The sequence below is a fragment of the Electrona antarctica genome (assembly GCF_951216825.1).
Source record: "Electrona antarctica genome assembly, chromosome: 17".
Classification (NCBI taxonomy): Eukaryota; Metazoa; Chordata; class Actinopteri; order Myctophiformes; family Myctophidae; genus Electrona; species Electrona antarctica.
In genome coordinates this window covers 14,535,172-14,551,645 of record NC_136798.1, presented here as the reverse complement: position 1 = coordinate 14,551,645, position 16,474 = coordinate 14,535,172, and the positions used below count along the sequence as shown (strand labels likewise).

At 43.5% G+C, this 16,474-nt stretch overlaps 1 protein-coding gene across 2 annotated transcripts in view; it reads right to left on the bottom strand.

Moving 5' to 3' along the window:
* The window catches only part of LOC306941346 (uncharacterized protein), a 33,065-nt gene extending 16,925 nt beyond the window's left edge, over positions 1 to 16,140 (bottom strand). Inside the window, exons 1-10 of one of the 2 annotated variants that reach the window (XM_079526768.1) lie at positions 15,761 to 16,140; positions 12,136 to 13,577; positions 7,791 to 11,667; positions 7,047 to 7,439; positions 6,686 to 6,724; positions 5,744 to 5,862; positions 4,542 to 4,686; positions 3,178 to 3,317; positions 1,130 to 1,256; positions 100 to 135 (exon numbers count right to left, since the gene is read on the bottom strand). In XM_079526768.1, the coding sequence (XP_079382894.1) occupies positions 100 to 135; positions 1,130 to 1,256; positions 3,178 to 3,317; positions 4,542 to 4,686; positions 5,744 to 5,862; positions 6,686 to 6,724; positions 7,047 to 7,439; positions 7,791 to 11,667; positions 12,136 to 13,577; positions 15,761 to 15,763 (6,321 nt within the window). In that variant the 5' untranslated portion in view covers positions 15,764 to 16,140. Of the gene's footprint in view, positions 1 to 99; positions 136 to 1,129; positions 1,257 to 3,177; positions 3,318 to 4,541; positions 4,687 to 5,743; positions 5,863 to 6,685; positions 6,725 to 7,046; positions 7,440 to 7,790; positions 11,668 to 12,135; positions 13,578 to 14,030; positions 14,108 to 15,760 lie in introns of those variants that run through there. The other variant, XM_079526767.1, reaches the window with a different exon arrangement.
* Between the last annotated feature and the right edge of the window lie 334 nt (positions 16,141 to 16,474).

The following is a 16,474-nucleotide window of genomic DNA, read 5'->3' as shown; positions in this document are numbered from 1 at the left end:
CTGCGACGGGCACGTACAGGTCTAGTTGTGATAAATACAGTTGAAATGTGGTGTACTTATTAATACTAAAGCTTATTCAGAAATGTACACGGAACATACCTTGACTTCATCAGGATTCTCCACTTTCAAACCACCCTGGAAGGCACACAGACATTATTAACAGCCAACATCTAACACCTAATTTAAATGTATAAAAGGTATAAATAAATAAATGAAAAGGAACTCATAGCTGTGCAGAACAGCACAGGAAGGTTAACAAGGTTGCTTGATTGTAATGAAGTGAGAGTAAAATAATTATGTATATTATCTGTCTTGCTGACCTTAACGCCTGTCCCTGTGTAACAATAATAATTCTGAATAGCCTTGATACCAAATCATTTATACAGGAGTGTCACATCATTAGTGTCTACAAAATCCAAAGTGAAATGGTGATGTCCTTTTGAAATGTAAATGGCTCCACACAATAGCAGATTCATGACATTCATGAATGTGTTTTTGGGGGTCAGCACAGGAAGAATATATTGAGCACCTAATAATAAGGACTCATGATTATGGCAAATTTTTGGTGACTTTTTATTTTGGTTCATGGTTTGTTAGTGCTCCATAATGTCCTCTGTGATTTTATTGTGTCTCTGAGCCTGATGGAAGGCAAGATGGGTTGTATAATATTCTTCTTATAATAACCATTGTACTGTATAATAGTGAGGAGATGAGGGCAAGGTGCAACAGCTAACAAAATAAAATGTATGAATTGCCCAGGTTCACAATGACATAATTGCAAAACATAAAATCATAAATACTTTAGATTACCTGAGCCCTACAAACAGCAGATTGACATGATTTTGCAATAGTCCGTCAGAATCATAATGCTCTCTCCCCTGCAGCATAGTAGCATACATTATGACACTGGGATTTAGACCTGAAACACCTACAGTATACGTTGTTATACCTTCCACGCCAGGAACACCTCATTTTAGGTGTTGCTATAATTTAGTTTTTAGTTTTTTTGAATAAAAGGTTTTTCAGAAAACTTACAGTAGGTCAGGATTTAGACAGCGGTTTTAGAATTGGCCTCAGGTCTGAATGGGTTAGTGAAGGTTTATCTTATGTTATTAATAATGCTACCCACCATTTTGAGGGGTCTAAGAGATCCAATGAAGGGTGAGGTGAAACCCCACGATTCGGGAAAGGGGTACTCGCCCTCCTCCAGCACCGCCAGCAGGCCTTGATAACCTGGATCACTGAACACCAGCCACCTGTGCGTCGGAGAAAAAAGCAGGCATCACACATACTGTACTACTGGATGTCCTTTCATGTTTCCCTGAGCCCTTTACAGTTGTATCGTTCACTTTTAGCATGGTATTGGGTAGGTCCTGGTGGGCATTGAATCCCTAATGCTAGTTGTGTAAAGACCAAGGGCTCCATTTTCGTCACCGCTAAACCCCTTATCCCTAAACTTCTACTAGCCAATCTACATTGACACGTTGTGAGCTTGTAGACTGGCCATTTTAACTATTCAAAAATGTTTTGCAAAATAGTAATACAAAAATCACACCCGTGTGAACCGAGTGGTGTAAGGTATTATATAGCCTGATCAGCTGTGTTCTGACGTAATGTCTGACGTAATTAAATCAGCATCAACCATGCTCATTTTTTTTGCACAGACAGACAGACTAACAAAGCCAGTTGTAGGAGTGGTTTACACCACTCAAAAATAAAAAAAGGCAAAGAAGTTTAGGGATAAGGGGTTTAGCGGTGACGAAAATCCTCTTGACGAGAGTCTTTTACATAGGATGATGCACAAAAGTTCACATACGGTAGGAATGTACCAGTCACTAACTACAGGAGAAATCCACCCAGCTCCACCGATATAAAACTGACTGCACACATTACAGCACACTGGTTTGAAACTTATGATGACGAATGCATCATAAACAATGAGGCAATAATAGTTTGTTCAGTTACTCTTGTTTGTCCAGGTTCTCAAAACTACATCTGTTGAGCAGACATCACACAGATAACTCAGTGTAAGCATTCTTGGAGACGTGCTGATGCCGATTTATTCCTGGATGTACTGATGAATTCTGCATGGCCATCTGGGAGTAGTTGACTTTCATTTGAGCTTGAGGAGCTAAAGATGTATTCTGGGATGGAGGAGGCCTTTAAACAATTTGTGAAATGTGGCTTTTTAGCAGAGGTGCCAAGGTAAACCAACAAAAGGCGTGACTGGGTTGTGAGAAGAGGTCTACTGTCATTAAAGTTCCTTCAGGGGCAGGGCACAAAATGTCCTGAATACCTCCTGCTCACATGGAAAAACATGCTCTCCTTTGCCAAAACCACCTTTGTCTGAGAGAGCAAGAGAGGGGGGGTGAGAGAGGTGGAGACTGTGGTAGAGCCACAGTCTCCACCTCTCACCCCCTCTTTCTTGCTCTCTCTCCCTCTATATCAATGCCTCTCTCTCTCTCTCTCTCTCTCTCTCTCTTTCGGCCTTTCTCCCTCCCTGGTCTAACATGTAGGGGCAGGAGGAACATTCCGCGGAAGGCAAATGAGTAAGAGTGAACTGAGGCCACAGAAAAGGATCAGCACTACAAAAGGCAGTAATAGTTATCTGTTTCCTCCGCCTCGCACTCAGTAGCTGCCAGGTGAAGGGAGAAAATAGAAAGAAGATAGTCAAAACAAAACAGCAACGACCTGATGTTTTTCCATATCTCTTTCACTGGATTGGGTCACTGTGCCAGTGTCCCTTGCCCGCCAGTAGTGACAACCAGTAGTTTATGGTATTGTATTTCAATTCAAATTCAATCTCTAGCTCACTCCCAAAGTAGCACTTTCATCGAAAACAATAGCAATCATAATGTATGCATAGGCTACATGACTACATTTTAGTTGTTTTTTAGAGCTGTAGGAGATGCAAAAACTCATATCTTATATCTAATAATTTAGAGCAGTGATTCTCAAAGTGGGGTCCGGGGACCCCCAGAGGTCTTTGGGGGATCCCAGGGGGTCTCCAGCAAAACGTGCTCACAGCAGTGCTGTTAACTTGTTGTAGATATTTTTTCTTTTGAGGGTCCCAGGCACAAATTCTTTTGAAATTACGTCCAAATACGTCAATCAATTTGGGGTTCCTTGACATGAAAACGCCTGAGAACCACTGGTTTAAAGATGGGATACACTTACACTCCTGAGTGGACTTTGATAGCGGCAGTGTTCTGTAGGATGCCGAATGAGCCGGTCTCTACGGTGTCATCGTGGTATGGTGTTACTCTGCCGTGGCCCTCTGGCTCAGTAAATGTGTCAATATGGGGGATGCTATAATCCTGCAAAATTAGGGGAAAACAATTAACCGTCATGGAACAAATTATCCAATATTCATTCCTTAATCACATGATCCCTAGCGTACCTATTCTGGAGTAAACATTTGGTAAAAATAGCAGATCTACAAGTCGGAACAAGTAGTATAGGTAAAGAGAAGTCCTGTGCGCTTCAGCCAGCAGAAGTTAGAAGGCCGGGCTAAACCGGATTTAAACTAAAGGCAACACAACAGATCAAATGCTGGAAATTCAAATAATGTGGGGAAAAACAACAACACAACTGTGTTTATGTTATAATTTGACATTCTCATAAACAAAAATGTTTTGCCTCACCCCAACATTCAATAATTATGCAGTTGATTTGTGATGTGAGGAGTGGAAGACATACTCGTACTGGTCACGCTGGGCGAGACCTGCTAGACGAGTGTCTAACTGGAAGTACCAGAAGTATCGCCCAAGGAAGTTACGTGCTTTGCAGATGTGAGAGAGCTGACATTCCCAGACATAAAACCCGCGTTCTGACATATTTCATTACCAGGCTTTTCTCCTTGTGAGATGAGAAAAGCCTGGGAAAGGGTTAACCCTGGTAAACTCATTCTAAACTCCGTAGGAACAGATACAAGAATGTTTACGTGAAGCAAAATTACAAATTTAATTTAATTAAAGCAAATGTTGTACCTATGCACACTAAATACAGTATGCACAACTACCAACGTCCTCCAATTCTGCTACCTGTAGTAATCTTTTCAGAAGTCTCAGTCGCCCTGAGACTGGAAGATTGGCGTTAATCCTGGCCGAGTCATACCAAAGACTATACAAAATGGTAGCCAATGCCATCATTGGGGGTAAGTCCCTGCCACATAAGTACTAGCATCATGTCCAGGGGGTGAGCATCAGGCTGCCGCTCACGCTATGAAAACAGGAGACCTATGGGCCACAAGGCTTGGGAACAGTTCGTTCCCAAGGCTACTTACTATATAAAAAATAAACTGATATTGTTGTCTAGATATGGACTAGTATGTAAATATCCTAAGTTGTCCCTTATCTGTTACCCTACCTGTAAGTGGTTACATTCATAACATGGAATCTATTGTATTTACATTTTACAGTCTTTATATTTGTTCTTCTTTTTACAGAGTACAAACACTTGAAACACAATTAGCTAACTTTGGTGATATGTGTTGGTGATTATAGACAAAGGAGGCAAGAGTATTTGACCAGAACACTAACCCAAACAGCCAGTCGAATAGATCCAATCACCATGGGTGGGTGTGGCTCTGTGCCTGGCTCTGCCCACGCGTTTGTCAGTTCTATACACCCCTCCTCCAGGGCAATAGAGCGGCCCTGGAAGCCAGGTTTCTCATATAACACCCAGCTACAATGGAGAGACAGACAGGGCAATGAATCACATGTAAAACATCAAATGAGGAACTTAAACTGAAAACATGTAGAACACAAACAATAATGTACTGAACAACACAGTAGGCACAGCAGGACATAAGGATTCTGTATGCAAGTTGTTTTAGTTTATTCTTTGATGTTACCTTTTGAAGTAAAATGTGATGTGGTGTTGTATTTTTTGTTACCGAGCTTCAACACTGTTGTTTTAAATGTGTTAAATACATTGGATTGGATGTGTCGTTTTAGGATAGGGCGATATAGGGCATTATAAGCTGTAGCTTCAGCCTACACAAGTTGCAAACTGCATGTGGTATTGCGTTGTTTTCAATTGTGGTATTTGAGTATCTACTTCCTTTTTATATATGTATATGAATTTGTATATTTGTTAACTTATTGAGGGGTGCTAGCCCCTCCTATGTCCAGCTTTGAGGGTCTGTGTAAACACAAACATTGAATACAAAAGTGTGTAAACACAAACATTGAAGACAAAAGTGTGTAAACACAAACATTGACGACAAAAGTGACGACGCAAATTGTGATTGGCCACTATGGCCAGAATGAGATGATGTTTGATGATAAGAGCGCCCCTATTACCCTAACTTCACACAGGTGTGATTTTGTTATTACTGAATGGGGAACCAAAATACAACTGGCTCTTATTTTGAAGAGGAAGAAGGAAGTCCGTTTCAGTTGTAACCAAGCTGCCATGACAAGCCGTTAGACTAACCAAGTAAACAAGAACCCACGTGGCTTTAAGCCAAAGTTCATATATTTACAACAATGTACAATGCACTTAAACAATGTGCACACTTTGGAATTCCGTTAAACATGGAACCTCCGCGCTATTAGGTGAGTAATTCATTTTAACTGTGATGGAGTGCCTCAATAGGCTACAGCTGCAGTATTCATGTGCAATCTATCTCATGCTGGCTAAAGTAACGTTGTGATAAAAAAAACATCATGTGCACCCCTGATTATAAGGCTTTTATCATAATTGCGACTGTAACGGGGTGGTGGACCATGTCACTCACCATCCTCTGACGACCTTCACAGAGATAAGGTGGGAGAAGTGGAGAGAGGTTGCATCTTCCAGGTCCCTGAAGACCTCATAGCCCTGGCCTTCAAACGGAGCTTTCTCAAACAACACCACCTGCATGGAGATATGGAGGCAATAAGAGTACTGTGACGAATTCCAAGGAGAAGATACATGATATATCTCTTAATTGGCTGTCTTGAGGACCAGCCATTGGCCCCCAGAGCAGCCAATTAACTGCTTTGTTTTCATTTCATAAACTTCATTAATTTTACTTGTAACACTGTATGCAATCCAGTGTCATGGATCTAACAGTTCTTCCTTTTCCCCTGTTTGTAATTATTATTATAGTGAAAACAGTGGGGGAATGTCAGTAACAACGCATCTGTGTATGCTGAAGAGTGTAAGAATTTTATGTGAAATATGATTAGAGCATTCTTCACAAACAACTAGGCCTGTCATAATTACTTAATCAGCTAATTATTTGAGGTAATCACAATTATATTGCATAATCGTCATAATTGTTTCCATGTGGAAAAATGTTCACACATTTTCAAAAATTGTGGAAATAGCCTCTACAAGCTCACAACATACACACAATGGGACACTTTGTGATGTTGTAAGTCAGCTATTTCCACCATTTTATGTTTTACAAATTGTGAGTATAAAATGATTTAATATGGCCTATTTTGGCAATTAATCGTCATGTAAAGTTTCACGGTCGTGACAGTCCTACAATGCAGCAACGTATTACAAGGGCTGCACTGGAGTGCCATCTTAATCATAAACAGCTGAGCATCAGTACAGTTCTATTTCTTGTATACTCTGTTTACCCCTAGAAGAAAATATTTAAAACAGATGTAGCAGAACAATACGTTCTACATTCAAATTCCTCTTTCATTGCTTGCTTTATTCTCTGTGAGGGCAGAGATGTGATTACCTTTCCAGGGCGCCTGTGAAGTCCTTTGACAGCTCTTATCTGAAATGCAAAAAACACACACATATAGTTATTATACCACTGAATAATGCTAAGCATGAGAAGCATTCTTGAACTGCTAAAGTAGCAGTTCACTATCTTTGTGTTTGACATTTACATTTGGTTATGATTAATATTCTAGTGACAAAATAAATCCTGCTAAATAAAGTCTGCCAAAACAGTTTCTCCCCCCCCCATGATAATTCAGACATCGGCAGCCTTTAGGGGGGAAACTATGCACAAACACATCCACGCGCACACACGCACTCGCTCAACAATCTGATATACTAAAGCTTTACTGTACATGTCTGGCTGGCACACATACATAATTTTTATGCACCCTCTCCCTCTGTGGGTCCACCAAATGCTGTTTGAGTCCAGGCAGTGTAGAGTGGGTGGGTAGAGGAACCGCAGGCATTCTTGGAAGTGCTCCATCAGACACTAGAAGACCTGATTTCACTTTCTTGTCTGCTCCAATACCAAGTAAGCTTGAAGTTGCTCCATCAGGCAATAGAAGACCTGTCTTCACTTTCTGGTCTGCTCCCATACCAAGTAAGCTTGGAGGTGCTACGTCAGGCAATAGAAGACCTGTCTTCACTTTCTGGTCTGCTCCCATACCAAGTAAGCTTGGAGGTGCTACGTCAGGCAATAGAAGACAAGGCTTAACATCCTTGTCTGCTCTGCCGCCAGTGACTGACAACGCCATCCCTCCAACAATCTAAACAGGAAACAATCAAATAAGGAACAAAGCAATTTCATTGGCCGCTCTACTCCCAACATGCAGTTGATTTACCGGGTTGTACAGTAGTAACATTTTACAACAGAGAAAAGTGCCTCTATAAGGAATGCCTCTGTTGCTACAGACAATGCATGACTGCATGTACATTATTGTATGTTAGCATGATACCCTTGCTAATCGTGCTAACATGTTACACTTGTTGGAAGTATATTTTATCGCAGTTACCTTATAAATGGATGTAAATTCCAAAGTGGTATGTAGCTAGCTACTAGCTAGTTATTTAAAAAACAATGTACAGTACGTGCAAGAACAATACGTGGCTAAACTGACCTCTGTGTTGAGCTGTTCCTGCTTTTCAGTGCTCTGCTCTGATTTTGCTGGCTCTCGGGGGAGGTATTTCTCTAAATAGTCCGGCAGCTTGATGTCGTTAAAGGAAGGAAGTGGAGGGCCTGAGTCACAGACCACAGACCGGGCTGCCTCACCATCAACCAGGGCAGGGTTCTGGTTAGCGAGCATCTCGTGGAACGGGGCTACATGTGTAGGACTAGGCAGCAGTGGTTCGGGCACTGCTGGAAGTCTAGGCTGGGGGGCTTCGGTAGGTGACACGTCTTCAGTGTTTGCCTGGGCATGAACCTCATTCCTCTTCCCCCTGGAGGTGGCAGCTAAACTGACCTCTGTGTTGAGCTGTTCCTGCTTTTCAGTGCTCTGCTCTGATTTTGCTGGCTCTCGGGGGAGGTATTTCTCTAAATAGTCCGGCAGCTTGATGTCGTTAAAGGAAGGAAGTGGAGGGCCTGAGTCACAGACCACAGACCGGGCTGCCTCACCATCAACCAGGGCAGGGTTCTGGTTAGCGAGCATCTCGTGGAACGGGGCTACATGTGTAGGACTAGGGAGCAGTGGTTCGGGCACTGCTGGAAGTCTAGGCTGGGGGGCTTCGGTAGGTGACACGTCTTCAGTGTTTGCCTGGGCATGAACCTCATTCCTCTTCCCCCTGGAGGTGGCAGTCCGGAGGCTACTGAAGATGCAGCTCCCCTCCAAGCGAGACTTCACCTTCACCTCTGCCGACTCTTCTTTTTTCTCTTCTTTTTTCTCCTCTTCCTCCTCCTCCCCCTCTTCTGTGGTCATCTCCCGCAGCCTAGAGCGAAGGTCCAGGCTGTTAAGCAGCATGCTCCTGTCCGCTACGCTGACTCTGGCTGGCTTCAGGCCAGCTTTTGTGCTTTTGCTATGGAGCTCGCTCAAAAAGCTGGAGGCCGCGTCCAAGCTGTATTCCTTCCTCTTCCTCAAGCCAAACGTGAATTCATCAGGGTCAAAGGTTTTTTCAAAGCGATCCTCCTTGATGGCTGGCAGGGCAAAGGGGGGCTGGGGGGGGCGTAGGTGGCTGTGTTTACGAGGCGGCAGGGAGAAGGGAGAACACAGTTTCTTGATTTTCTCTATGAAGTCGTCATCGTCGAGGTCACCTGATGCGTCCAGAAGGTCACTCTCACTGACAGAAGAACTCAGTTTGAGCTCAGGTAACCGGAGCTTCTGTTTTGGAAAGTCCACATCTAGCCAGCTGGAGGGGGCATCTCGTTGAGATGAGGAATCACCTCCACTTAGCCTTCGTGATGAAAGTAGCTTATCCCGGGAAGGACGCTGGGCAGAGTCTGAGCTCAGTTTTGTGGTCTCAGTTGAAGTGGCTTTGAGAGTTGCAGCTGAGCACAGGAGTGACCCAGGCTTATCATTAACTTTGTGGCCTTGTGGGAAAGAGTGGATGTCACCATTTACAATGGGTGAAAGTTCATTTGCCAGAATAGCAGATTTGTTATCATTTGTCTCCACCGTAATTGTGGTGATGGTGGTGGTAGCAACAGAGGCTGAGTACTGTGGCCTCTCTGTCATGTCCTCTTTGTCTGTGTTACTTTTCTGTGCCCCTTTTGACGTCTCATGCTGTTGGTGGATAGCAGTAGCTTTCATTAAATCCCCTGAACATTTGACTTCTGGGGACAAGGTATTTATAATTGAACTTTTAGTCACAACATGTACTCCCTCACTGCTCGTAGATGAGGGAATGGGAGAAGGAAGACATCCTTGCTTTTCTGATGCAACTGGTGCTTCTTTCCACTCCATTTGGTGTGTTTGGACATCATTGGGAGAGTTCAGTGACATATCTTTATTCGCTGTTTTTACACTGCCCCCTTCGACCGCCATAGATGCTTCAACAGGCTTAGAGTGGGAGAATTCCTGCGTAGCATCACAAGTTCCATGCGTATGTGAGTCATCATTAGATTGCTTTGTTTTTGCCACAGACACAGGCTGTGGTTCCCCCGTGACCACTACTGGCAGAGTTTCAGTTCCAGGGCCTGTTGTAGCTTTTATAGCTGCCCCTTCATTAAGAGGTTGTTTGACAAGCCCTTTATCACTGTCTGTCACGCTTGCAGTGTAATTTGTCTGGGAGCCATTAGCATTTGTGTTATCGAGTTGTGCTGTAGCTACCTGACTGCTGGGCTTTGTCTGAGAAGTGAAGTCTAACAATCCGATTATTTTTCCCAAACTTTGTACCACTTTCTCTGGTTGTTTGGGTGCAGGCTTTGATATATCTTTAATAAGCTTTGTTGCTTCTTTTCCCTTCATATCAGCCAGGCTACTCTCTCTCTCCAGGGTGTCCTGTCTACTGTCCGAGGCTGTGCCATGAATCATATTTTTATCCAAACTCATAGAATGTTGGCCATGTTCATTCTTCTCAGCCTCCAGTGTTATTGCTGTGTCATTCTTAATCGGTTTCAATGTTTTCTGTATGTCTTTGCTTTTAGGCTGATTTGTGTTTGCTGTGTCATTATTTACTGATTGTGATGCATTCTGAATGTCTTTATTTGCATTCTTATTTCGTAATGTTGTGCCTTTGCTTCCTGGTTGTGCCGCTTGCTTTATGTCTGTTTTGTCTGACTGATTTACCTTCACTTTTGTTTTACTTGGCTTTGGCTGCTGGTTATTTAATTCAGCAGGTGCACCTGGCTCTTCAGGAGCTGGCTTTTCAATAAGAGGCTGTACCAGAGGCAAGGGGGAGGGGGCTGATGTTCCACTGTTCTCCTTGGAAACATTTTCCCTCTCTTCAACAACAGAGACCCTCTGCTCTACAGCTCTCTCCCTCTTTTGAGGTAAAATATTCAGATTCCTATCAATAGGCTCCTTTGTTCCACTGTTGCAAACAGCAGTATCCTGTTTGGCATCTTTGTTAACAGGGGGTTTTGTCAATACCCCCTTCTCCTTTGCTGGTTTGTCAATGTTGTCTTTTTTACACAACACATTTATCTGTTTGTCTGACACATCTAGAGCTGTAATACATGCTTGCTGGCTGGTTTCAGTGGCCAACTGTTTCTCCACATTTGATTTACTGTCTAAGGATTTGTCTGAGGGTAATGCTACTGTCTCTACAGGCTGTACTGTGAGTGAGGCAGGCTCATCAGTGCCACCAGGTTTATCCAGCTTACAGTCTGGTTTGATGTCATTATTTTGACTGATGGGGCTGGTTGGCTCTTTACTTTTCCTTCTCTTAGAGCGGGAGCCTGTCTTGTTTGGAGCTTTGGATTGTGCGCTAATCTCTGGCTGTTTGCATTGACTATCTGTTTCATCATGTTTTATAGGTAACTCGGTTTTTGAGGCCACTATTGTTTTAGAAACAGCTTGGTGTTGTTTAGCCATAGGAATGTTATCTACTGTAGTGGCATCTGGTCCTGCTGGTTTAGAGCGTGTCTTTAACATATCTGTAGTTGGTGTTTTGTCTTTAATAGCAGGTTTACCCTGAACATCCCGTTTTGATAACTCTGACCCAGCTGTTGTGACAGAACTGGAGGATTTTGGGGGCATTATTTTCATTGCTTGCTTTTGATGTGCTGTTTTGTCCTCAGATTTTTCTGTACATGCCTCAGAAAAATCCCTTGCACGCTCTTTTACTGACTTCAGTCTCTCTGTAGGTGGAGCGGAGCTGGACCTGGCATTGCCATCACGTTCAGCTGATTTTGACCTGTGATCCGGCAACCCCATTTCTCTGGTGACATCTCTCTTCAGCTTGTTGGTGACTTTCCGGGCTGGGGACACATCTGCACTCCTGGGGCTTTGGGTGGCATTCCTGGCACCCCCGAAGGCCCGATGCTCAAAAAGACTTATCTTATCAGCAATCCTTCCAATGGCTGGCTTTGATTCTTCATCGATTTTCTTCAGGTCCTGTGATCTGAATATGTGAGGAGATCAAATGTTTTAATGCAATGACAAATGTTTATAACCAACAATAGCACTATTATAGCATTATTATTTAAAAGTAAACTTTTAAGCTAAAGTCTGTGAATGTGACACATTCTTTCAATGTGTCATGAGCACATTCATCAAACAATTATCTGAGCTTTATTTTAGTACATTCATATAAACAAAAGGGTTGCTATGTTTACATTATGACTCACTCAGTTTTTCCTCAGTATGTCATACCACTGGGTTTCCCCAAAACCTTAGATACCAGCATAGCAACTTGATACACTAAATACAATCATAATTTGTAATCAATCATTTTTTCTAATTGTAAAACAGCTGACTGCATAGCAGTTGATATAAAAGTGACTATTCATTGTTTCATTCAGAAACAAAAGTCAGGCTATTATCTTCATGAATCAAAGCAGACACCTTCGAGGGTAAAACAAATACATACCTTGTGTATGGGTTCGGTTTGGTCATCTCAGTGGCTTCTTCTTTGGTATTCTCTAGTATTGACTGAAAATGCTGATTCGGGTCCTCATGCATGTCTGTTGGTGGACCTGTGGATTCAGTATTCACCAGCAAGTTCTTTGGAAAAATCTTCACCTCACTCCGAGAAACCTTCATACTCCTGCGTTTGGACTCTGGAGTCTCTGTCTTCCTCTCCACCTTGTAGGCACTAGTGTCAGCATAATCCATGTCCTCCTGACCATCAACCACACAAGCCACAGTGGCTACAAAGGTTGAGTCCTGAATGTCTTCCTGTGGCGTGCCCAAAGGTGTGTCCTTCCTACCAGCGTGGGAGGCAGGCTTGTGTTTACCTCCTTCAGGTGAGGCCTGAGAGTTGGATTCCTGTATGGAGGAGGAGTTTGCGCAAGCCTCTGCCTTTGCAGCCTGGGGACCAGCCAATAGGTTATCTGATGTAGATGAGACGTCGGGGGCCATTTGGGCCTTAGAAGGCGTGCCCTCCGGGTGCCTGTTCCCGCTATTTTCCTGGATGTTCTTCCGGGATTTCTTCCGGCTCCCTGCATTTTTACGCCCCATGCTGTCAGCGTCTGTCTCCTCAGGTTCAGGTCCTGACACTGTGTCTATGCGCGGTTTCAGTGACACTCCCGCAAGGGCACTGTAATGAGTTTGTGCACCGAACCGTAGAACTGTCCTTTTCTGCTCAGACCCCTCTGACAGGAAGACCTTTGGTGAATCAACACCCTCCAATGATTTTGATTTGGAGATAACTTGGAAGCTCTTCTTGACTTCCTGTATAGAGCATGTGTCGTCCCCGCCGTGAGTCACACTGGTCTCCTCCAGGTACACCTGGATCCTCCTGCCTGTCGGGGAGTGAACCTGACCGTGAGCCTGGATTTGGGTGTGGGCCTGGTCAGAGTGCCATGCCTCTCTCCACTCAGAAGAGGAAGACAGATGAGTCAGATGACTTGCATTCTTCCCAGAGGCGGGACTCCAGCTCGCTGAAGGACCGTTGCTGCTGCTGTCCCCCTTCTCCCTGTCCTGCCCTGTTCTCTCCTCTACAGCTTCCACAAACTCCTCCTCTGAGAGACTTGCTTCTGTTGGCTCTGTGCTATCCTCGGGTGGGCCGTCTCTGTGGGCAGACTGCGTGGCGTCCTGCCCTTCGCCAGAGAAATTATCCTTGGAGAGACTGCGGAGCTGTTGGGGCTTGGAACTTTGTCCCTCCTCCTCCTGTTGTTCCCCTGCCTGGGGGCCTCTCACATGCTCCTGGTTCTCCTCGTTATTTTCTCCCTCTGACCTGGGACTCTGCTCGTTGGCTGGAGAGTCATCCTCGCTAGTAGGGCTCTGGGGACCCCTTCCTCGCCAAGGGGAGAACCAGCTCCCAATACGTCCCAAGACTCCAGGACTTGGTGGCTCCTCTGGGCTCTGGGCCTGAAGACAGAAAGTGAATTAACGCAATATAAATATCTCAACTTGAGAAATGTGAATTTTGGTGTATAACTGTGTTGCAATGCGTCACAAAGTTGAAAATCTGTTATTTTTGGCAAGCAACACGATCATACAAAATGATGCCTAAAGTACAAACCAGCCCTTATTAAGCATGCATAGGTTTCAATTGTATAATAAGCACACTTCAACTGAGCTGATCGAAGCACAGGGGTTAAATGGTAGACAGTATACGTACACTAAATGGTATATACAGTATGTCACAGGTCAAACTTTATCAAACTTTGTGCACAGATGGTGCACAATGATGATCCATGGATTATAGATAGGCCTACTGAAAAGAAAATACAGCATATGTTTTATGTACAGGCTCATTTAGCATAGCCGTGCATCTCTCGAGTCTCAGCTTGAACAAAAGCGTGCAGCAGGAATGCTTACCGTAGGAAATACCATATCATTCAGACTCTGTATGTAGGTGGTGAACATGTTTTTGGTTTGGTTTAAGACAAAAACACCTACAGACCATAGAACAAAAACATAATCATTCCTCTTGCGTAAAAAAGAAAAGAAAAAAGGGGGGAAAGGCAAAAGGGAAATTAAAAAAGTCGCAATTCTATACAAAAAGTTGTTCTGCCTTGGTAGCGTGAAAGACCCGAAAATATTCATCTGTAAGTAAAAGAACAAACTCACCCTCAATTAGACTATGGAAGAAAAGTTTTTTGTCTTCTCCAGCATATAAACTGACAAAAGTCCTGCACTTATAGTGCACTCATTCTGCTCAATAGAATGCAGATAAGATGCATGCATGCCTAACGGATAAACTTCACTAATGTGTCAAGTCAGACTCGAGTGCAGATCAGTTATACAGAACAGCATGCGTGCGGTTGACTGGAATAGAAGGTATGTGCGCTGTCTGGTTAAGTTCTGCATTTCGGAACGGTGCGCACACGCAGCCTAGTGGTGGTGGTAGCACATTATGCTCCATCGTCCCAACAAAACTTTTCCAATGGAAATGACCATTGCCGTTCGTTGCCATGTCCGCTTATTACAACAATGTCTTTCTGCTTGTAAATAGCCAATATTTTGGTAGTTTGGGACGGGTTTGCGTCTTTTTGGGCTCGTTTCCTAATAGTGTTTAAACCAGTGGTTCAACAGGGGCCACCATATTAGTCCAAATTTGTGTTAAAATGTTTTTCCCCTATATAATGCCTATATATATATATATATATATATATATATATATATATATATATATATATATACACATTTTGGAAAATAGCAGATCTACAAGACGCATTGTGAGCTTGTAGATCGGCTGTTTAATTTAAAGCGCTCTTGTCGTCTGTCACCGTGTCATGGAGTGTTGGGCTTGTTTTCATAGACCTGGTTGCTTATTTCTGTCGCAATATCTGGCAACACTGGAAATGACGCATCGACTTTGTAATGTTCGTACTGTAAACTGCTGCAGACAGAACACACTGTCTGGCCCGCTTGGTTACATTCAACGTTCTTTCTTTCATTTGGCGGGCCGCTCAAGCTTAGAGTATATATAAGCGCTCAAGTCACATTTTCCATGCAGCGTCGAGGAACTTATTATTAACCCTTTAATCAAATGCCCCGGGATTCGGGGTAGGGTAGAGAATCGTTTCTTCTATATTCTCGTCAGATAAAAACAGTTTGAGCTGAGCTCAGAGTAATAAAGCTAAAATGCTGGGGTAGGCCAAGAAAGACTACTTGTTTTTCTCTTTCAGAAAGTCAATTTAGAGCAAACCTTTTAAAGTAAATTGCTTTGTGTTTTAATTAGCTCATCGCTGTGCTACCATTTGATGAATTGAAAATGGTGGACCCTGTTGTAAACAATTTGAATGCTTTACCAGTGTGTCGTCCACAGTAACAGTTGTGCTTTCATTTGAAACGAGTTTATTTGGCTACTGTAGTATTTTCCTGATTTAGCTATTCAATGGGCCTTTTTAGTCATTGGAAAAAAGTAGGACAATACTAGTCTATGATGAACAGTGCCCCTTAATAGGCAAAATAGGGGACTGCCCATAGATCCGAAACGCCAAGCCTGAGTAAACTAACAAATTAAATGATCTTGCTAGCCTATCAGCGACTAGGCCTACATAATAGGCTATGCAAAACAGGTTAACACAAGAAGGGTATCTTACCATGATTAGGCGGCTAATGTAATCCTTTCTCCTATAGAACCTTGTCCAGCAAGTTGCAACACGCTACAAAAAGCTACTTGAAGTTAACTTGAAACCCCCTCCAGCAGTGCCACTGCCTCCGCCTCTCTCTGGTGGTGGTAAGTAGAGTAGACTGTGTCTGTCCGAGGAGGTGGTGGTGGTAATGAATATTTATTGTAGATTCACTTCAATGAGAGAGAGCATTTTTTAAGTACATTTTGAAGCAATGGCTAATCATCGCACGATTGGGGCTGGTGTAGGCTACAGGTGGAAGGAATCTGGCCGGACAGGTAGCACACCCATGGCTGCCTGGTGGTGACTCAGCGGGCCGCGGGCGGTTATTGTGCAACAAGCTGTTTACATAAAATAAACTAACGGGAGAGAGAAAACTATGAGACTCACCCTATTTTTGACCCCCCCCCCCCCCCCCACACACACACACACACACACACACACTCACTCACTCACTCACTCACTCACTCACTCACTCACTCACTCACTCTCTCACACACACACACACAGCAGCCTACAGTTTTATGAACAATTGGGCTATATTTATTCTGACAAATGTAAATGTGTCATTCTATGTGTGCCCCACTGTTTACTTTATTTCGACAGGACATTAATGGACATTACAAATGGGGCGACAGTGGCTCAGTGGTAGAGTGACCGGATGGGGACTGCAAGGTTCCCAGT